The sequence below is a fragment of the Carassius carassius genome, chromosome 19 (assembly GCF_963082965.1).
Source record: "Carassius carassius chromosome 19, fCarCar2.1, whole genome shotgun sequence".
In the NCBI taxonomy this organism is placed as follows: Eukaryota; Metazoa; Chordata; class Actinopteri; order Cypriniformes; family Cyprinidae; genus Carassius; species Carassius carassius.
The window spans coordinates 29,280,504-29,304,274 of NC_081773.1; the positions used below are offsets into that span (position 1 = coordinate 29,280,504).

Genomic DNA, 23,771 nt, shown 5'->3' on the forward strand with positions numbered 1-23,771 from the left:
GATGCATCTGTCCGTTTGTTTATCCTCTTGATGAAAGAGAGTCATTGTCCAATGGAGAATGTCCCTCAATAAGCTCAAGACAGGACAATCAAATGCCTTTCATGTCATCAACATGACCTCGTGGGGTGTTAAAAGAAATAACCAGATCCTTAAAGGTGAAGTGTGTTGCTTAAAACTTGTATCCCAGCTTTAGCATGCAGAACTAGAAGTAGGACCTTTAACCTCACACATTAAACAACTCTTTATGCTACGAACATGAAATATACCTCATAATGTTTTGCTTTGAGTGGTGTCCGATTAGTTTTCTGTATGGAAACTCATTATCGGCACATGATATTGACATTTCAAAAAATATAAAATCTTTGAAATAAATATGGTATAAAAATGTCATAATTTGTATTTAAAAATTTGTCTAAATTTATCAAAATTATGACAGTCAAAATTAGATGTAATTATGATGCAATTATGACTACAAGTGATGACTTTGACTTTTTGTCACATTCCCCTTTTGACATCATAATTGCTAACTTTATATAATAATTATGACTTTTTATCATCAAATTCAAACAGTTAATCTCATAATTTTTTACTTCTTGTCAATTTTGTCTTTGGCAGCGATATTTTTTGTCACTATTATGACTGTATACCTCAGAATTTTGTCACTTTTTACTTTTAAAGTCATATTTTAGACAATTTCATAATTTTGAGCAGCCACCCAAAACATCCTAAAAAAAACAAAAAAACACCCATGGCTGCCAGTAGTGCAGAAATGACATACTTCGCCTTTAAAGATAAAACAAATAAAGATAGAAGATGTGTTTTCAAATGACTGAAAATCTTAATGTTGCAATGGTAATCTGGGCAGCAGCATTGGATCACTGCCTTGGTTTAGTAACCAATGGTTTACTTAAAAGCGAATGCCTTCATTTTCTAATTAATTTTTACCATCGTTTCAGATTATATTAAAGCAAACTGAATCTGTGCTTTTGCCTTCTAGGATTTATTGTCTGGACATTGGTCCAGATTTGTCTTTACTTAACCTCTTGACTTACACACACAGTGCTGGTACAACAGACCTCAGTCTATGATGCATTATGGGATATGAAAGACACATGTACATTGAAGCCTGTACTACAGCAGGACCGGATGAACTGGCAGCAGACAGGAGTCATCATATCATGTTACCAATTAAAATCGCAGTTCTCGTTCTGTTTTCAGTATTTCTTATGAATGATCTATTATAATGCGTATTTATTGTGCGTTCCTTAAACGGTATGTATTGAATAAAAATTCTCTTTGTTAAAGTGCTTCTTGTTGCGTCATAAATCTCTAAATGGGAAAAGGAGTAAATGGAAAATTCAGACAGACACGAAGACAGAGAGACAGACAGAAAGACAGAGACAGATGACAGAACAGAAGGACAGAGAGACAGATGCAAAGACAGAGAGATGACAGAACAGAAGGACAGAGAAACAGATAGAGACTGAGAGACAGACAGACTTGAAGACAGAAACAAAGACAGAGAGACAGACAGACACAAAGACAGAGAGACAGACAGAAGGATAAAGAGAAAGACAAACAGAAACAAAGACAGAGAGACAGACAGAAGGACAGACAGACACAAAGACAGACAGAAGGATAGAGAGACACAAAGACAGAGAGACAGACAGAAGGATAGAGAGACACAAAGACAGAGAGACAGACAGAAGGATAGAAAGACAGACAAAGAGAAAGACAAACAGAAACAAAGACAGATAGACAGACAGACACAAAGACAGAGAGACAGACAGAAGGACAGACAGACACAAAGACAGACAGAAGGATAGAGAGACAGACAAAGAGAAAGACAAACAGAAACAAAGACAGATAGACAGACAGACACAAAGACAGAGAGACAGACAGAAGGACAGACAGACACAAAGACAGACAGAAGGATAGAAAGACAGACAAAGAGAAAGACAAACAGAAACAAAGACAGATAGACAGACAGACACAAAGACAGAGAGACAGACAGAAGGACAGACAGACACAAAGACAGACAGAAGGATAGAGAGACAGACAAAGAGAAAGACAAACAGAAACAAAGGCAGAGAGACAGACAAAGACAGAGAGACAGAAACAAGGACAGACAGACAGACACAGACAGACAGACAGACACAAAGACAGAGAGAAAGACAAACAGACACAAAGAGACAGACAGACAGATAGATAGATAAAAGCATCTTAAATTCATTTTTATTTTTTGTTTTTTGTTCTTACAAAATATATTCTAAGCAAAGACAATTAATCTGCATCACTTCATGGCATTATTATGGAACGGTGGTTCATAAAACACATTTTTGAATCTTCTGATTGATGTAAACACCTGATGTTATTTTTAAAAACAGGTTTCTGGCCTGATGTTTTGCCATTTATTCTGTTCTTCATGTCAAGACTGAATGTTGTGAAGGCAGACGCTTGTATAACAGCGCCCTCTACTGCCGGTGTCTGTCATCCACTGTGTGATACTCCGCCTTCAGGCTTACTGTGTATTACTCTAATCAAATATTCACAATGTTCAATGGCATGTCAAAATATACAAAAGTAGAATCTAATAAAACACAACATATGTAAATTTGGTCAAATTAAACAAAAAAATGGTTTAAATGGCTAAAAACATAAAACCATTCCATAGAAATTCCATTAAAAACATTTTTTGACCTGTAATGAGCATCATTCCTGCTATGCAACACATTTTCATGTCTCCATCATGTCTTATTTTACTGTATAAAGTATTAAACGTTAATTTTATAGGATGAAACCCTTTTACATGAACATTAATTTTACTATTTTAGTTTTAGTGAATGTCATTTTGCTGCACTTCTAAAATAAAAAACTGATAATATTACATTTTTTGCTCTTATTTTTCAAATAAATAACGAACAAACGTATTTTGTTCAAATTATTATTTTACTTGGTGATAAATCTATAGTTTTTTTCTGCAGCTAATACTACCAAATGTTGACTTAATAATAGTGTAAATTGTCAATCCTCGCTGAAAAGTTGAAAGCTGAAGTGTCTCAGTTTGACCAGAACCTATTTCTGAAAGTCTGCTGAATCATTTTATAGAAATAATTCTTAAATTACAACAGAACATTATTTTTTTAATAAGTTACAGAGCAGAAAATGTGTTGCAGAACTTTGTTCCACTACATTTAAAGAAAAGAATAGACTCACATTGTGAAAAGTGAATATGAAGCAAATACTTTCAGGAAGTCTTTGGTGCTGTGATATCTGCATGTTGCATTCAATTATTTGAAGAATTATTGACGAGAATGCAACGGATACTCAGCATCACTGTGGTTGAGCTCATCGGGTATAAAAACTAGAAAAGTCACCGCGTGAGGACACATGTCCTGTAGTCTTTCAGACATAATGGAGTGAAATGGAGAGAAAGACAGAGAGAGAAAATAAAACTTCAAATCACTGCATGTGCCTCGGCCCCTATAGCCAGGAATGTCTGTATGTGCTCCGTTTTTGGTCTTTAGATAGATATTTCAGCTTCTCCAGCAGCAATATTTTCCACATACAAAAATAAATTAAAGGTCTGTGTCATACAGAAGACTGTCCGGTAATTTGTGCTTGTGTGTGTTCAGGGTCCAAAATTAACACTTGCAATGCATCAGACACAACAAAAAAAAATTGCTTTGGCAAGTGAATAAAACATGGTTTGTTTTTGACTTTATTATAAAGATCAGCAATATTACTCACTTTAACTGTGACTGTTAGACTGATCGTAAGTTCATCTGATCATAAATCATAAAAAGCATCTGCTGAAAAGGAAGGCAAAAAGTAAGATGGTGAATGAGTTAAGATAAATGTTAATTATAAATAAGGATGAGAATTTGATGATTCTGGTCAAGCGTTCAATACTTGTAATATAAAGATGCCCACAGTTTGGTCTGTAATTACCTTGATTTGTTCTGCCATGCATATATATATAAATATAAATATATATATATATATATATATATATATATATATATATATATATATATATATATATAAAAATAGGTGAAAAAAATAATAAAAACATGCAACTGAAGCATATTTTCATTTATCACATTTGTAAGATTTTTTGTTGTTTGTTTTATATTTGCATTGGAATAAAAAAAGACAAAGTGAATTTGAGGATTAAAAAAAAAACTTGTAATTTATATTTTCTTTACTTAAAAATGTAACACATTTTAATACAATATAGTTGGATATCCCGCACCATTTACTTTAAGCCCTGAATCAAGTTAAAAAAAAATTTAAATTAAATTTTTGGCATATTTGTTTTAACATATTTTTAAGGAATTCCCAAATATACTTATAAACCATCAAATACTAAATCAATCGGATAAAACGGTACTGTGCAAGAGTAGAAATTCCATTCATACGCACTCTTAAAAATAAAGGTTCTATATTGGCATCAATGGTTCTGTAAAGAACCCTGAACATCCATGGAACCTTTCAAATGCAGAAGATGTTCTTTATTGTTGAAAAAGGTTCTTTAGATTTTTTAAATGTTCTTCAAAATAGATCTTTTAAAAACTGTTCACTGAAAAGTTATTCTGGTAACTAAAACATGTTCTTCTATGGCATCACTGCAACAACATCCTTTTGGAACCTTCATTTTTAAGAGTGTAAAGATATTAACGTTTAACAATATCTTGTGTTTTTATGCTCATGCTTTTGCTTTTGTTGGCGCAATCAGTCGGCATTATTTAAAACCATTTAAATTATTTAAACTTATTTAAACTGTTTTAAATAGTGAAATTCCTGGTAAAAAAATAAATAAATAAAAAATTTCTAGATTACAAACCAATATGCTCTGTATTTAATTGTCAACATATTTTTATATAAAAAAAAAAATACTGTAAACGACAGTTTCATGGCCAGTAAGAAATCATTTTGGCATGTAAACTTTTCTGAATTCATTGGCAGCTGTGGCAAGAAGTTAAGTTTTGGACCCTGAGAGTGTGTTTGTGTGTGTGTGTGTGTGTCACTGGTTCCGCCGTTCATGTGAAGACCCAGAGCTGGTACTTGTCAGCTGGACTGCAAGGCACTAGAGAGGGGTTCTCATGTCGAGCGGTCAGGCACTGTTTTGAGCCCTTGTTATAGAACAGCTGATCCTGTGAAGGGAGTAAATAACAGAGCAGGATCTATCAGTGCTGCAGTCCAGCCAAACCACAAAACCAAACATTAGCAGGCTTCAACTAGCATTAGATGGACGGCAAGCTCTTTTCTCTCGTTTTCTTTGTTCCTGAATTGGTTTAGTCTGATCAGAAAGTTTTGTTTTGATGTTACACAGGTGAGCTTCCTATGTAGGCTGCATTTTAAAGCATTATAGGTGTGTGCAGAGTTTTTATTCCAAAAGGCCAAATTTAGCACACAATCCCATAGTGTAATGCCACAAGATTGGTGTAAAAAATAAAAACACATTGAAGATGGAGCAAGAGAAATGTTGATTATAAATGTACTTTGAATTAATTCAATTGGCAAATTAATTTCCATAAATTAGATTTTTATTTTAGCTTAGAATTTTTTTTTTTTTTGAAGGATCACATGACACTGAAGACTGAGAATTCAGTTTGCATCACAGGAATAAATTACATTTTAAAATATATTAAGATTAAAATTATAATAATATTTCACAATTAATTGGATTCATTGATTAAATAATGGAATGTAAATATATCCATTTATAGCTGAATCTAGTTTTCTAGCTCAGTAAGAATTTTAAATAAATGATACAAAAAATGCCAAATTATTTTAGAGCAAAATTTTTTTAATTAATTTAACAAATTAATTAAATTAAATTAATTTTGCAAATATTAAATCTCTTTTTTTCTGAAGGATCATGTGACACTGAAGACTGGAGTAATGATGCTGAAAATACAGCTTTGATCAAAGAAATAGAAAACAGTTATTTTAATTTAGAACAATATTTCACAATATTACCATTTTTTATGTAAACAATAAAATGCAGCCTTGAGCACAAGAGACTGTTAATAAAATAAAAGAGAAACTTATTGATTTATATATATATATATATATCAATCAAAATATCAATCAATTGGCATGTATTTTGATCAATATTTGGTTATGCTTGCTAGAGTTTTGCATCATTGCTGTTCCAAATCTATCATTTTTAAGGTCACATGATGGTTAGGATGCTCCCTTAGAAAGCAGCTGTCTATGTAAACAGCAAACAGCAAGGAGGCTCACTAGTTTTTGCAACAAAGCCAGACATATTGTAAATCAGTGTTTTGATAAAAACGAGCATTACCAAGCACAACAGGAGATGACAAGCCTCTAAAGACAATGCTGGCTTTAGAGAGGGGTGAGCTGAGGAACACAGCATGGCCTCGGGCTGTTTGAGATTTAGTCTAAAGATCAGAGGCTTGTGAAGAAGAGAGAAAGCGAGAGCTCTGGCGTTCTACCTCTCTGAGCTCCCATCTCTGCTGAGGTCCTGTGAGGGTGTTGTGACCTTTATACTGGCACTCCTCTAATTTGACGACTCCATCCGTCCCGTGTAAACAGAGCTCCTTCTGAATGTTGTGCCTGATCTCGTGATGGGTCGAGTACTCGAAATACTGTACGAGCAGAGGAGAGAAATGACCTTCACCACCAGAAAACATTTCATTAAACAGATAAAGATGATTGCCTGGAAACTCCTGGGAGCTTCTGAAAAACAGATCTAAGGGAACTAATTAAAATGATATTGGAGATGCACCTATAGAAACTGAAAATCATTCAAATATCATTTCATGCTTGAGTTCAAACAATGTAAAATAAAACTCAATAAAATCAACTTCACCTGATTTAAAATATTATATAATATTATTAGATAACATAGTGCTTTTTTATAAAAAATTGTCCTGTTCCTGTAATAGAAAATAAATACATACATACATGCATACAATGCAATTGTATGGACTATTTTGTAGTTTTTGTTTCATTTCTATAAAAAAAATATATATATTACACAATATTAAATACACTGATATTTAATATATTATATAATATAGTGCTTGAGCTATATGGACTATTTTTTATATATTTTTACTGATACGGTAACAAATAAATAAATAAAACATCAAAAACAATTGCATGGAGTATTTTTTGTTCCTTTAATGAAAATAAAATAAAAGATAAAATTAGTACTTCAAAAGCACCTTCATCTGATTTAAATATATATATATATATATATATATATAGAGAGAGAGAGAGAGAGAGAGAGAGAGAGAGAGAGAGAGAGAGAGAGAGATTTCAAATTCTATGGACTATTTGTATAGTTTTATATCTTTATATATTTTATGTTTATATATATATATATATATATATATATATATATATATACAGTACAGACCAAAAGATTGGACCCACCTTCTCATTCAAAGAGTTTTCTTTATTTTCATGACTATGAAAATTGTAGATTCACACTGAAGGCATCAAAACTATGAATTAACACATGTGGAATTATATACATAACAAAAAAGTGTGAAACAACTGAAAATATGTCATATTCTCGGTTCTTCAAAGTAGCCACCTTTTGCTTTGATTACTGCTTTGCACACTCTTGGCATTCTCTTGATGAGCTTCAAGAGGTAGTCACCTGAAATGGTCTTCACTTCACAGATGTGCCCTGTCAGGTTTAATAAGTGTGATTTCTTGCCTTCTAAATGGGGTTGGGACCATCAGTTGTGTTGTGCAGAAGTCAGGTGGATACACAGCTGATAGTCCTACTGAATAGACTGTTAGAATTTGTATTATGGCAAGAAAAAAGCAGCTAAGTACAGGAAAACGTGTGGCCATCATTACTTTAAGAAATGAAGGTCAGTCAGTCCGAAAAATTGGGAAAACTTTGAAAGTGTCCCCAAGTGCAGTCACAAAAACCATCAAGCGCTACAAAGAAACTGGCTCACATGTGGACCGCCCCAGGAAAGGAAGACCAAGAGTCACCTCTGCTGCGGAGGATAAGTTCATCCGAGTCACCAGCCTCAGAAATCACAGGTTAACAGCAGCTCAGATTAGAGACCAGGTCAATGGCACACAGACTTCTAGCAGCAGACACATCTCTAGAACAACTGTTAAGAGGAGACTGTGTGAATCAGGCCTTCATGGTAGAATATCTGCTAGGAAACCACTGCTAAAGAAAGGCAACAAGCAGAAGAGACTTGTTTGGGCTAAAGAACACAAGGAATGGACATTAGACCAGTGAAAATCTGTGCTTTGGTCTGAGGTCTTGAGATCTTTGGTTCCAATCACAGTGTCTTTGTGCGACGCAGAAAAGGTGAACGGATGGACTCTACATGCCTGGTTCCCACCGTGAAGCATGGAGGAGGAGGTGTGATGGTGTGGGGGTGCTTTGCTGGTGACACTGTTGACACGTATTTATTTAAAATTGAAGGCATACTGAACCAGCATGGCTACCACAGCATCTTGCAGCGGCATGCTATTCCCTCCGGTTTGCGTTTAGTTGGACCATCATTTATTTTTCAACAGGACAATGACCCCAAACACACCTCCAGGCTGTGTAAGGGCTATTTGAGCAAGAAGGAGAGTGATGGGGTACTGCGCCAGATGACCTGGCCTCCACAGTCACCGGACCTGAACCCAATCGAGATGGTTTAGGGGTGAGCTGGACCGCAGACAGAAGGCAAAAGGGCCAACAAGTGCTAAGCATCTCTCGGGGAACTCCTTCAAGACTGTTGGAAGACCATTTCAGGTGACTACCTCTTGAAGCTCATCAAGAGAATGCCAAGAGTGTGCAAAGCAGTAATCAAAGCAAAAGGTGGCTACTTTGAAGAACCTACAATATGACATATTTCCAGTTGTTTCACAATTTTTTGTTATGTATATAATTCCACATGTTAATTCATAGTTTTATTTTCTTTGAAAATAAAGAAAACTCTTTGAATGAGAAGGTGTGACCAAACTTTTGGTCTGTACTGTATGTATATATATATATATATATATATATATATATATATATATATAAAATGTTCCTTTATGTAAAAGAAAATAATAAATCACTTTCACTTGATTTCAATGATTATTATTTACATGTACCAAAACAGTTTAAAAATGAGAGTGGTTTCATGTGGTCAATTCCATCGATTGATTCACAGGACAATCTGTTCCTGCTTTAATTACCTGGTTTCCTCCCATCCCGTGGCAGGGGTACATAATGAGAGGTTTCCCTCCCTCATTACTCTCTCCCGCGTCCAAGCAGGCCTCCTTCCCCACGTTCTTTATCTGCAGGGAGACAGAAGGAGGAGATGGAACGGATTGTAAAATGAAAGCTGTTAAAACAAGCTTTTACAGAACGGAGATCCGCTGCACGGTGGGAAAGCACAGCGGCCAGACAAAACACCAGAGAAATACAGGGACGTCCCAGCCACTGTACACACACTCACCGCACCAAACTGCAGCGGACTGAGATCGGGCATGAAGACCTCCGGATAGACGTTCTTCAAATACCAGGAAAAGCTCTTACACTGGAGTCTGTCCCGGAGACCTACACGCTTTGAGACGTCTCCAAAAGAGCGCTGTGGAGAGAGACGGTAGCTTCATTACAGAAACTGCCTTTGAATCTCATATTAAAGCTGCCCACAGGCTGTCTGAGGCTCCACTTTAAAGCTGTCCGTCTACGCTTATGAACCAGCAGCAGGTCTTGGCTGCACATTGAGAATGTTAAGGGATTTCTGTGGTTTAGGTCGCAGAAGACCAGCACGATGAAAGCCTGCCAGAAGGCCCTCAGTCTCTTAACTCTTAACTCCACAATGCCTTTAAAACAAGTGCAGGCAAAACCAATTTGTGTAACAACTGTAGGGAGGCAGTTTTAATTGTTTATGTAAATAAAATGTAAACAATATAATAAAACTTAAAATAAATAGTTTAGTTAATTAAAATTACATCAGTATAAGGTTTTATTTAGTTAACTTTTGTATTAAATCTTAATTATTTAAAAAACTATTTGTGTAACAACATAAGATATTTGTAATGACTTGTGTCCATAAAAGAAAATAAAAATATAATAAAACATACAGGTACATTAAATAGATTAAATTATCTCAGTGTACAGGTTTATTTCAATATTGAATTAATTGCCTTATTTAAATAATTTTATTTATAGAAAACAATTGCAGTTTTTTGTGTAACACAACTGTTGTGTGGCAGTTTAATTATACAAATAAAATAAAAAAGTATTAATAAAATACACAAATAGAATAAAATACTTATAAAATGATCTCAATAGGGTTAAAATGCTTTATTTAAATACTTTATTTAAATGCAGTAATGATCAATAATAAAAACATTAAATAATTACAATTTCATTTCAATTTAATAATTTATTTTATAAACAAATAAAACAATTGTATTTATTTAAAATGATTTTTAAATATATGCTTTACTGTTTATTATCATTATTATTTTTTGTTTATAACCCCTTTGCCACATATATTTGATGAACATATATTCATAATAATAACAAGTTTTTACAAAATACATTTATTTGTAAAAAATGTTAAAGTTATAAACACACACACACACACATATATATATATATATATATATATATATTATTAAATGAAAAATTATTTCTTTAATTACTGTCCTTTCAAATGAAGGCAAAAGAGAAGGACAGAAGAGCAGTAACAGGAGTGAGACAGCTCTTCATATGCTGGGAGCAGCACACTACTCTTTGCTCCATACTATTGCTCCAATTAAATCCATCATAGCATCTTAATAGAACTGCAATTTTGCTTTTGTTACAAAAAAGCCTGGGAATTCTGGGAGCAGTACCTCTTTGGCGATCTGAGCGGCCTGCTGGTTCCTCCGATAGAAGATCTCTTTATAGTCGTCCATCCAGACCTCAGCCAGACGCACCTGGTTGCGAGCGATCACCTGCGTGCCTTTAGGGAAGGTGTGCGGACTCTTTGTGCGAAACACGTGGCCCACGACTGAACAGGGGATGATCTCTAGCTGCCCTCCACACTGCCAAACCTGAAGGACGAGACGAGAGCAGCAGGTCAGGTTGTGAACTAATTTGAGAAGAAAAGGAAGCTTTATTCAATCAAACACAGACAGACTTTAGGAAACTTCATGGCCGAAATATTAAATAAAGACAGTGTCATTAAAATCATTTTTTATTTTTAATAAAAGATGCATGCAAAACCTATTTTGACTCACCCTGAAGGACATTTCAATATTTTCTCCTCCCCAAATCTCCATCTCCTCGTCATAGCTTCCTACATGGTAGAAATAATCTCTGGAAATGGAGAACAGTCCCCCTGCGAACGTTGGCGTCCTGTGAGGGCAAATGTGATTAGAGGGTAAACGTTTCTTTGAATGGGTTTCATTAGACAGAAAATGACTGAAATGTGTGTTTTGTGTGTGCGTGGATAATAAAACGGTTTAATGGAAAACAAACAATGAAATCCGAATAAGCACCTGAGTATTATCAAATCTATTTAGTCAAATCATTTAAAGAATAGTCATGCTGTTTCAAACCTGTATGACATTTTCTCTTGCACTAAACAAAAAGAGAATTTGCATCACAGGAATAAATTACATTTAACAAAACAGATAGATCTCGTCCTTGATTCTGATTGGCTGAGCCACGTTCAAAGCTATTGTAAATTACATTATAAACATACACCTTTGTTTACGTCTGTGTGTTGCTTGGCAACCACTTTGTTGGAACCAAGACTGTTTCTGCAGAAGTTCTATTTCAGAACTATATTGTTTGGAGGAGGAATACAGTCTATTTACATTTAGTCATTTAGCAGACACTTTTATCCAAAGCAACTTACAGATGAGGACAATGGAAGCAATCAAAAACAACAAAATGAGCAATGATATATAAGTGCTATAACAAGTCTCAGTTAGCTTGTACTGTGTTTAAATCATTACACTTTATTTGCTCTGTTTTATTCTGTAAACCTTACAATGTATATGAAATAACCGATTTATAAAAGCAATAAGCCCTGTGAAGTCATGGTTTACAGTGAATTTATAACAGCTAAGGGGTGTTGTTAGGGCCTCTTGGGGCTTATAGCTTTTTTACAATATATTCCAATAGAAAGTAGTTATTTCAAATAGTAATATTACTGATTTTACCATTTTTTTTTACAATTACATGCAGCCTTGGTGAGTCTTTCAATAAAGCAGTTAGCCCCAAGAAGCCATCCATGGTTTACAGTGAATTTATAACAGTTAAGGGGTGTTACTAAAATCCCCTTAGCCGTTATAAATTCACTGTAAACCACGGCTTCATGGGGCTCAGTGCTTTTATAAAATGGTTATTCCATATACGTTTCACAGAATAAAACAGAGCAAATAAAGTGTTATGTTATGATATTAATAATTCAGTATTCTTCCACCAAACAATGTAGTTCCTCAGAAACAGTTGGTGTTCCAACAAGCAACACACAGAAGTAAACAAACGGTGTTTGTTTGTAGTGTCATTTACAACAGATTTGAACGCAGCTCAGCCAATCAGAATCAAGGATCAGAACTATCCGTTTGATAAAAGTAGTTCAAAAGGTCCGGAAAGTCATTGCAAGAGCAAACAATGTTTATTTTTGTGTGAACTGTTCAGAACTGTGTTTTCTTACTTAATAGGGTACGTCTCATCTTTGCGTCTCCGTTTCTCATGATCCGGAAGGGTCTCCCAACCAAAAGAAAGGCCCCAGTCAAAATTCCCCCGGTTATGATGCTGTCCGTACGGTGAGGGTTTCATTAACTCAAACGTGTTCAGGTCGATGGTGGTGATGTCAGGACTCACTACGGCGGTGGAGTTCTCCGCTATCCTGGCCAGCAGCGGCTCAAGCCATCCGTGGAAACATTCACCTAAACAAACCAAGCAGGAGTTGCATGATAAAATCACTTTGAAGTCTTTCAGTACATTCCTTTCCTTAGGCTACACCATCACCTCTTACTCTCATTTACTTCAAAAGTACCTACTTACAAACACCCAAATGCATGAACACAGCCCAGATGAATAAATAAAACTGTCTTCTTAATCAATTTGAGTCATTTCTGCATTTTGGCTGACCGTTTCCCTGTCAACCACACCAGCGGAGGACACAAACACTTCATGAATGTTTAACAAGCCTAAACTCAGACGGAATTAAAAAAGCATCAGATTCGTTCCAGTGCAGAGTAGCTCTAACTGACCACAGGCTTGTCATAAAGAGTGTGTTTTTATTAAGAGAGAAACCCTATTAATGTGAATCCAGCACATTTGAGTGGGAGTGACTGGCTCTTTAAAGTGACTCACAGTGGGCATCCAGGAAGGTGAGAGTTTCGCCCGAGGCCACGGAGGCCCCGAGGAGCCTCGCAGTGATCAGGCCTTTACGTTCTCGCTGACGGACCACGCGAACGATGTGCAGCTGTTTCAGATACTCGTCCAGTTCGTCCTTTAGTCGCTCTGTGAGAAAGAGAAATGTCAAAACAATGTGCATTTGTGCATATTGCAGTCAATTATTGATAGACTTTCCTTTCTGCAAAATATTAAGGAATTTATTATTTCTCAGAATGCATTAAAATATTCATCCAGATGGTGGACGAAATTAGACAAATGGCTATTATAAATATTTCATGTTTCTTTTTGCCAAGAAATTAATACTTTTATTTAGCAAGGATGTATTAAATCGATAAAAAGTGAAGTGGAAGATTTATAATATTACAAAAATTTTCCATTTTGAATAAATTGTAGCATATTTTTTACATTTTCTATTCAACAAACAAAAACATGTATCACAGTTTCCATAACAATTTTAAGTCTTTTCAGTATTGATAATAATCAGAAATGATTCCTGAGCAGAAAATCAGTATATTAGAATGATTTCTGAAGGATTGTGTGACACTGAAGACTGGTGTGATGATGCTGAAAATTCAGCTTTGCATCACAGAAATAAATTCATTTTTAAATATATTCACATAGGAAACATTTTATATTAAAATAATATAGCAACTTTTTTTTACTGTATATTTGATTAAATAAACGCAACCTTGGTGCGCAGAAAGAGTCTTCTTTCAAAAAAATCTAAAACTCTTACCAATTACATGTTTGTGAACAACAGTATATATTTAAAGGTATAGTTCACCCCAAAATGTAAATTCTGTCAGTAATTATGCACCATCATGTCGTTTCAAACCTGTAAGAACTCGTTCATCTTCAGAACACAAATTGAGATATTTTTGATGAAATCTGAGAGCTTTCTGACCCTCGCATAGAGAGCAAGGTAGTAAGTTGTTTACGTTGTTTGTGCATTTATCTGAACATAAATAACGTATCTGCGTTGCATATGTTGTTTACGTATGTGATACTCTCCAAAATAGTGCTTTAGGTTGATGAGGAAGAGACAATTTGTTGAATAAAGTCGTTATTTTTGTTTCCTTTGTGCACAAAAAGTATTCTCCTTGCTTCGTAAAATTACGGTTGAACCCCTGATGTCACATGGATTATTTTAACGATATACTTACTATGTTTCTGGACCTTGATCGTGTAAGGATCCTTGCTGTCTATGAAGGGTCAGAGAGCTCTTAGGTTTCATCAAAAATATCTTTATTTGTGTTCTGAAGATGAACAAAGTTCTTACAGGTTTGGAATGACATGAGGGTGAGTAATTAATGACAGAATAAATTTTTGGGGGGTGATCTATCCCTTTAATATTTGTGTGTTAAGCTTATTCAAGTATTTCTATGCCTATTAAACATCAAGCGTAGATGGAGGCACTTCAGTTTGGATGTTCCCTGAAAAGGCAGCTGCCCATGTTGCATCCAGCAATGCTACTCAATAGGTTTTGGAACACATTTCAGATTTATTTTACACCTGGTGCTCTTCCAACTTCTTCCAAAGTTGTTACTTTTAAAAAGGCGTATGATTAAATGTAATGTTCTTCATTCAAACTGATTCAGTATTCCGTCAGGGTATGTTTTAGATTCAGTATGCTGGGGTAAAAGACTTAATAATACTCATTTAGCAAAGGAGCAGGAGAAAGCTCAAGCAGCACCTTTAATCTAGTAGATATGGGTGTGTATGGGTTTATTAAGTATAAATATCTCCTTTCATGAGTCTACAGTCTCCCAGCAGCCCTCAGGGCAAAGCCCCTGACCAGCACTTTGGTATAATATTATATATTATACAGAACTGAGGAGTAACTACCTAAAAATAGTGTCACGCATGCACAAATAAAAGGACTTGACTGAACAGAAATCATTTTCGGTTCAACTGGTTGGAAAGAGCACTGATTCGTTTGAATCTCTGTAGAAAAGTCTTCAAGATTATTTTTTTTTAATTCAATAACTTGAATACTAGTTAATTAGTAGTGAATCTAACTATGAAAAACTAACTGACAAGTCCCTGAAAATCCTCATAAACCATCACAACAGGCCAGCCTAACCTCTTTGGTCTGGTTAAAGCAATTTTATTTTTTAATTAGCAGGGAGAGTTTCTTGACCATTTAACTACTTTAAATTATGAGTCTCTTAGGAAGCTGCAGTTTAATATGTGCCTTTCCCATCCCAGACATTGTGATTTATGATATCACATAATATGTATTATCCTCCTCTGAATCATTTAAGAGTAAAGGTGCAACACTAAGCTTGCTGAAGGCGGCTGAAATGATTCACAGCAGAGCAGCGGGACGTCCTATAGGTTTTGGCCTGCTCCGAGGGCGGGGATCTACACACAGAACTGGTCTTTCTCAGCAGAAGCTGGAATTGCTTGAGAAAGAGAGACGGAGGGTGTAATTAAAAGAAGAGGGAGTGTTAAAGAAAAGTTGAAAGCCAATTCCCTGGCTTTAATTTCTCGCATGGCGTGCAGCCAAGAGTCCCTGCGTGATTCAACCAGGGGAACGATAGATGAGATCTAGTGCAGTGGTTCTCAACACATAATGGATAGTAGCAGGTCTGTTCTGATCTGTTCAGTAAAACAATAATAACTAATCTAAGCTAAATACAACTAATCATGAACAGAACCATTACCTTTTTATATATAATATATTTATTTATATTCTCTTTTCTAAAGTTCTCGAACTTTAAGATTCCTCATACAATCCTGAAAAAAAAAAAAAAGTTTTCCACAAAAAATGTATAACAATATGTTTCTTGAACAGTAAATAAGCGTAACAGAATGATTTCTGAAGGATCATGTGACACTGTAGACTGGTGTAATGATGATGAAAATTCAGCTTTGCATAATAAGTAAAATATATTCACATGCAGTTAGTTTAAATTGTAATAATATTTTATAATATTACAGTTTTTTACTGATCAAATATGTGGTATTTTGGGGCCAACTTATTTGCCATTCAGTTAAAGTTAGTTAAATATCATTGGCAGGTCATGCAACTACGGAAGCCTGTTTCCGTCACTGAATAAAAAATAAAAAAGGAAACTCTGACTTTTTTTCTCACAATTCTGACTTTTTTCCCCCATAATTGCGTGATACAAACTCAACCAATTCTGTAGAAAATAAGTCAGAAGTTTGCATCACGCAATTATGACAAAAAAAGAAAGAATTGCGAGCTTGTATCATGCAATTATGAGAAAAACAGTCAGAATTGAGAGTATCACGCAATTATGAGAAAAACGACAGAATTGCCAGTTTGTATCACGCAATTATGAGAAAAACGACAGAATTGCCAGTTTGTATCACGCAATTATGAGAAAAACGACAGAATTGCCAGTTTGTATCACGCAATTATGAGAAAAACGACAGAATTGCATGATACACTCACCTAATTCTGAGAAAAAAGTCAGAATTGCGAGTTTGTATCACCCAATTATAAGAAAAAAGACAGAATTGCGAATTTGTATCACACAATTATGAGAAATAATGATACAAACATGATACAATTGCGAGAGAGAAAAAAGTCATAATCGCAAGTTTTTATCTTGCAATTGTGACTTTATATCTCACAATTCTGGCTTTTTTTCACAGAATAGTGAGATATAAAGTCGCAATAACCTTTTTTTATGTTTTGTTTTCTCAGTGGTGGAAACGGGCTCCCATATGCAATGCACAAAAACATCCTCAAAACATATGGTTTAGTTGCTAAGAAACATTTAGTTAATTTAGAAAAATCATACGCATATTGATATTGCTGGAATTTAAATGCTAACACTTTACAATAAGGTCCTAATCATTAATGCATTAACTAACATCGACTTATGAGGAGCAATAAATTTGTTACAGTAGTTATTCATCTTTGTTAATGACCTAATCTTAACAAATGGGAATTTATTGTAAAGTCTTACCATTAAAATTCATGCATTTTTGTGTTTTGTTGAGTCGCTACTTGAGGTCTAATGTCAAATTTGGCTTCTGAAGCAAAACCAGTTGGGAACCACTGCTCTAATGCTCTTCCACCTGTCAAAGATCTGTTTTTTAAGAGTCCGCTGATAGGCCTCTATAGCTTCACCGGCTGAGCAAGACTCCTCTGAGAACATTCCCAAACAGCTCTGTTTCCTGTAGTAACCTGCTTCTCGAGTGCCGAGTGTCAGCAGGCCTACAGGAATTCAGTAAAGCGGGATGCTTGAGTGAAACCGGACACCCATTAAAACACTGAAGGCTAGAGGTGAGTTACCGTCAGAGCTGGCGTCATCCACGAGGATGATTTCTTTGAGGAGCAGCGCAGGGGAGGTGTGCAGGACGCTGTAGACGGTCCGCAGTAATGTGCTCCACGCCTCGTTGTGGAAGACGATGATCACACTTGTGGTCGGCAGGGGTGGACAGCGTCTGAATGTCTGCTCGATGCATCTGTGAGAGGAAAAGAGAGAACAGAGAGACTGAGAAATAAGGGGGGGGGGGTTGTTTTATTCAACAGATGTCTGTGAAATGCCTAGATTAGGGCCAGGCAATATATTGTACCTAATAAGCTAACATATTTTCTAAAGACTAAAATAAAACCTTTAAAAATAAATAAATAAAGTTACTTGAAATGAAATAAACATTGACTTTAATATCAATACAAATATAAAATTAAATAAAAATATACAATACAAAATAATGGTAACATTTTAGAAAGGTTTTGTTTGATAACTAACTAACATTTAAAATACTTCTAAAACAGTTATTAATCTTAATTTATGTTAATTTCAGAATTGATTAATACATTATTAAAGTCAAAAGATGTCTGTTCATTTTATTTGTACTAAACTAACTAAAATTGAAACAAACATGTATAAAAACTAAATAGACAAAAAACAGTAACTAACGAAAAAGTCAAAAACACACAACAAAATTACTAAAACTTCAACAAATTAAAATAAAAAAACTGATGCAAAATAAAAAATATATTACAGTATCACAATTATAATTATATTGTTTATAATTATAAATTTACATTTTGCATTTAAACTTATAAAAAAATATATATATATAAAAATCCTAATTCTGTCTCTATTTTTAATTCGAATTAGAAAGCTTGACTGATTTCTGAGAATCAGAAACTGTCCGTGATTTTGAATCAGTTCAACACTGATTCATCATTTCATTTCAAGTATTTCACCTTAAAATACTTGTTTAGTACCGTGTATTTTTATATTGGTGGTAATATTACATAATTAATTTAACTAGATTTATATTGTATGTTACGTCTTGCAATAAAAATGTAATTAATTTAGCTATAATGGCTGTTTGGTAGAATTAATGATGAATTACAATCACCCTTCTCAGCCTTTTTAGAGTAAAATAACCAAAAGGTTTTGTGTATATCACTCCACTAAAGCAATCAGGGCAAGAACAAACGTGTTTAATTAGAGAAAAAGCTCAGTTTTGTCTCAGTCTGTAATTGGTAGCAATATCTGCGTAGACATGTTTAAATAATGTGTCTGAGGACAAAAGCTAGTCTGTAGTTCCACTGAGTCTCTGATTATCCTGACAGATAAACAAATTCTTTTCTAGATTCTATTCACACTAACATTCTACATTTTTCAAAATCCTTTCAAAAATCCTTTAGATTGTGCACTTTATATGCCACATAACAAATACTAAAAACATGATGTGGTTAGATATTAAAAATTAGTTTAAACATTTGGAAAATGCAAAATAGTCTCAGACTTTTGGACCTCATTTTATTTGTGTGTTTTTCTCTGCTGGCAATGGAGTTATACTACCACTTCAATCTACAAGGTGGTCTCCTCATGTTATTTTTGGTTGGTTGCATGTTAGTTTTACACAAGGACCTTCTAAAATGTTTACTCTAGTTGCGCTTCAACATGACTATATTTCTTTCTTTCAGCTTACCATTAAAGGGAGCCCACACTTTTTGACTGATGAATCTCCACTTAAACATGCCTTTTCCTGTTGTACAGTCATACTTACTGGATGATGTTGCTGTCGTTTTGTTTTTTTTAAATCTAGGTAAAATGTCATATAGATTGCATTTACAGGGACTTTTATATGAAACATGAACAAAGTCATAATTTAGTTTTTACATAAATAGTTTTATTGAACTAAATGCTAGAATAGATTAATGCACATCTACTTTGCTCATGTTTCAAGAATGAGGCTCACAGAGCACACAATCCATCGTATTAAATCATTAAAAGCTAGGCATAATTAAAAAATGTTGTATAACCCTGGATTTTTTTTATTATTATTAAATTCCTTGATTTTTCTGTGGGAATAAAAAAAAAGTGAAACAGACCGATATTGCATCCAAATAATAACAACTGATGAAAAAAAGAAAATACATTCTACTCACCCTCAGGCCATCCAAGATGTTTTTTTCTTCATTAGAACAGATTGGGAGAAATGTAGCATTGCATCACTTGCTCACCAATGGATCCTCTGCAGTGAATGGGTGCCGTCAGAACGAGAGTTCAAACAGCTGATTAAAACTTCACAAGTAATCCACACCACTTCAGTCCATCAGTTCATGTCTTATGAAGTGAAAAGCTGAATATTTGTAAGAAACAGTCCTTAAAGTGTATTGCCTTTAAAACAATGCTTCTGGTCAAAATACCAGTCCACATTCGATAATAATACTTCCTCCAGTGAAAAAGTCCCTCTCTCATCAAAATCCACCAACATATATTTGTTTCAAACTGTTTTGGAGTGTTTTCGCTTACATCCTTTTACTTGAGAAAGCAATGTTATGGATAGAGGACTCATATTTCAGCCAGAAGCGATGTTTTAAAGTTAAAACGTCTTAATGATGGATTTGTTTCTTTGAAACATGCAGCTTTTTCTCTTCCCAAAACATGAACTGACAGACTGGATTGGTGTCGATTAATTGTGGATTATTGTGATGTTTTCATGAGCTGTTTGGACTCTCATTCTGACGGCACCCATTCACTGCAGAGCAATGCTAAATTTATTGAAATGTGCTCCAATGAATGGAACCATTGATGGATGGCCTGAGGGTGAGAAAATTTTTACCTAATTTTCATTTTCAGGTGAACTATTCCCTTAAAATGTCTGTAGAAGTGTCTAAAGCAAACAGGTAGTACATACTCAGGAGGTCTCGTATCAGGGCCGAGGTCTCTGCTGAGCGAGATCCGATCGCTGGCGTACAAGTTGAAGCAGTGCTTCTCTTCTCCCCTCTCCTTTTCTTTTTGCTCCGACGAGCTCAGATTGTCAGTGTGAAAAGCCTTCCCAGAAGCCCCTGGGGCAGTGGGGTTTTGTGGTGGTCTTTCAAGGACCGGTCGGAGCTCAGCGGCCGTGTAGTATCCGGACAGACAGCCCAGACTGCCCTGGCTCTCCTGCTTCCTCACCGGAGCCTTTATCTGCATTTTGGGCATAGCGTCCCGGAGGTTATTCACCGCCCCCATGACCATCTCAAGAACGCCGTCTCGTTTCTCCACAATCTCTTTGAGCCAGGGTTCGTCCTGGGGGTTCTGACTGACCACCTCTCGCTGCATCAGAAACAGGAACGTCACGAACACCAGCGCCACTATGGCCAGCTTCCATGGGTGCAGTCGTCTGCGCAGAAGCCTGCGGAAGAACGTCATTCTTTTGAGGCGAAGCCGGCACTCAGAGTGTGAGAAACAATGCTTCACCTGACACACACCCCGTGCGTAACATCACCGCCTGTCAAACCTGTGAATGGGACGAAAAGACAACATTGATATACGAGCAGCAGAGCACTGCAAACAAGTCCAACACTCCTGACAACTCGTTTGAGAATGGAAAAGTTAGGAATTCCAGTTCTGAGTGTCCAACGTAAATGTTTTCTTTGATATTTAAGCCTCTTTTAGGTGGCTGGGAAATCCTTCTTCGCTTGAGAGGTAATTTTGTGAACTTAATTTCTTTAACAACATTCTCTTGGAGAGAATTCGAACAGAAACTTTCCAAATGATAATTGGCCCTTTTAACCAATGGAAAAGTATTAATCATATTACAAATATCAGACTTGACAGTTCTGTCAATCTTTTTAAAAATCACATTTTCATGAGGCATAACACTTCTCTGTTTGTACATTTCTGGTAACCCTAGAATGGGTACTGTATATTGTGAAGGTGAAATAACGTTAATCAAAAAAGATATACAACTAGATGCATATGCTTTACTAAAAATATTTTTCAGACAGCCAACTGTGTGCGGTTTGACACTTTGTGAAACAATAAGCAACAGAAACACTTGGCTTGGTCTTGTGTCTGCAAAATGAAATTGCAAAATGTTTTTAGTAACAAATATGGATTTAACTGCATCTCATTTTTGATTCACATTATTTTGCTATAAACAACTTAAAAGGGAAAACTGAACATGTTTTTTGTTCGCTCATTCAACCCTAAACTGCATGCAGGTTTCCCCCTTGTAATGTGAATACCTAAATAATAATCAACAGATGCATATTTTTCATTATCAAAACATGTTTTAACAATGAAAAGATGTCTTCATGATCACTTAAATCAAATGCTGTTCCAGAAGAGCTCTCACTGTATTTTGAAGAAAAGCAAATGACAGTTTGCTATTTACTTTCTTACTAAATATTCATTTAAACGGGATAATGATATAACATTTCATAAAATGGAAAATGCGGGGAAATCCATATACATTTACAACTTAGACACAGTAATTGAAGTATTCCTTTTATTTCAGATAAAAAAGTCAATTTAACGCGACACTCATTGCTTTATAACCGTCATTTTGAGTCATTTTAGGGTTAATCATTAGTAGCACAATAACACCATCTGTCTAAAACTACGAATCAGTGTCCAGTTCTCGTGCGCTATCGTACGTAAACAAAGTCGAGAGATCAAAGAAACAGAAAGACATACCGATTGCGTGTTAAATATCATTTAAGTTCATATCCAAAAGAGTTTTTAGCTCCCACAGTAGAAGTGTTGACCACGGCGATGTCAAAGTGTAGTCATCTCAGCAGGACTTCCGCGTCGTTGGATCCAGGTGCGCGTCTCTCAGGTAAAGGGGCGGGACTTGCGTAACGCGTGCGTAAGCGCCACATGTGCCTTCATTCTGTTAGGGCGAGTCCAGCAACGTCAACATTTGAACAACTAAAAGATATTGCTCTTCCACTTATATATGGAAGCATATGAGTAGCAATATTCAATTTGGAATGTAATATGCAAACTGACAATGCAATATGTAAAATAGCAATGCATTTCTGTATTTACATTTACATTTTCCAATACATTTGTGCAACGTTTGGTTCAACATGAAAATTAAATTACATAATTAAAAATTAAGAGGTTTTATTTTGGGGGGTTTGTCCTTCTAGACTCTAGCTTCCTCTCTACATAATAAAGAAATTATATCCTCTTTTTATACTTTTTAACACGATTGTCACGGAGATGTTGCTAGTAGATAAGGAGCATGAACGTGATCTAACAGCGTCCAATCACGAGCAAATTACTCTTCTTTATAAAAAAAAAAATTATTATTTTAGTAATTTTCTGGGCACAATCTCCTACGACTTTTAATATAAAACAAAAACATTTCTATTTGCTTTAAATAAATAATTTAAACTCAACAATAAGTAACAAACTAATAACTCTCATGCAAAGATATATTACATGCGACACTTAAACCTGAATTATAGTGGAGTCAGACCCCCATAATAATTCGCACCCTACATTTCCTCTAAATATTTATGTTACACAAACCTAAATCCTCCACAAGCGAAGGGTCCCGTTACTGGCATCACCTATTTCCATGACTCTAATACATTTGTTCATGCAGAATCACTTTGCGCGACATCTGACCTCAGTGATGGATGACATTCGACTGCGTTAAGCTCACTTAGTATCTCACTTAGACGTATTACCACGATAAATGAGCCCTATTAAACAGAAGGTAGATGCAGAAAACACTCACCAGACACGCTCAGCCTGAGGATTTTAATCACCGTGTCCCCGTGCAAATGGACTTCATAAAGAGCTTCTGTGTTTGCAGGGTAAAGAAAAGAAACCGGACACGAACCGGACAAGAGAAGAATACCAGAGAGGCTCAGTGTTCATCTGGAGGATCCTGGAGACTTAACTTCCCACTGTGTCGTGAATCTCGCTGTAATAGAGTTTAGTGAGAAAGTCGGACTCTTGCTGGAGGTTGACATTTGAACTGCTTCTGATGAAACTCGGAGTTTATTATTTGACATCAAATTGATGTGGATTTATTGCACAACTGAAGTTCTTTTCCGTAACACTGTCAAGCTAAAAGTTTATTCTGGAAATCTCGCAAAACCCACATCTGAGAGAGTAGATTTGGACTAACTCCAGGAAATTGATCTCTGGGTATATGCCTTCATATAAATTAAAAAATATAG

At 35.3% G+C, this 23,771-nt stretch overlaps 1 protein-coding gene across 1 annotated transcript; it reads right to left on the reverse strand.

The window, feature by feature from the left end:
- Positions 1-4,710: 4,710 nt before the first annotated feature.
- galnt3 (UDP-N-acetyl-alpha-D-galactosamine:polypeptide N-acetylgalactosaminyltransferase 3 (GalNAc-T3)) lies at positions 4,711-21,110 on the reverse strand. The gene is made up of 10 exons (XM_059500618.1): positions 20,504-21,110; positions 17,631-17,803; positions 13,316-13,465; positions 12,651-12,885; positions 11,224-11,341; positions 10,837-11,037; positions 9,447-9,578; positions 9,184-9,285; positions 6,468-6,620; positions 4,711-5,156 (listed from the first exon to the last, which is right to left on the reverse strand). Exons 1-10 carry the CDS (start codon positions 20,998-21,000, stop codon positions 5,043-5,045), a joined length of 1,875 nt encoding a protein of 624 aa, XP_059356601.1. The 5' UTR covers positions 21,001-21,110; the 3' UTR covers positions 4,711-5,042.
- Between the last annotated feature and the right edge of the window lie 2,661 nt (positions 21,111-23,771).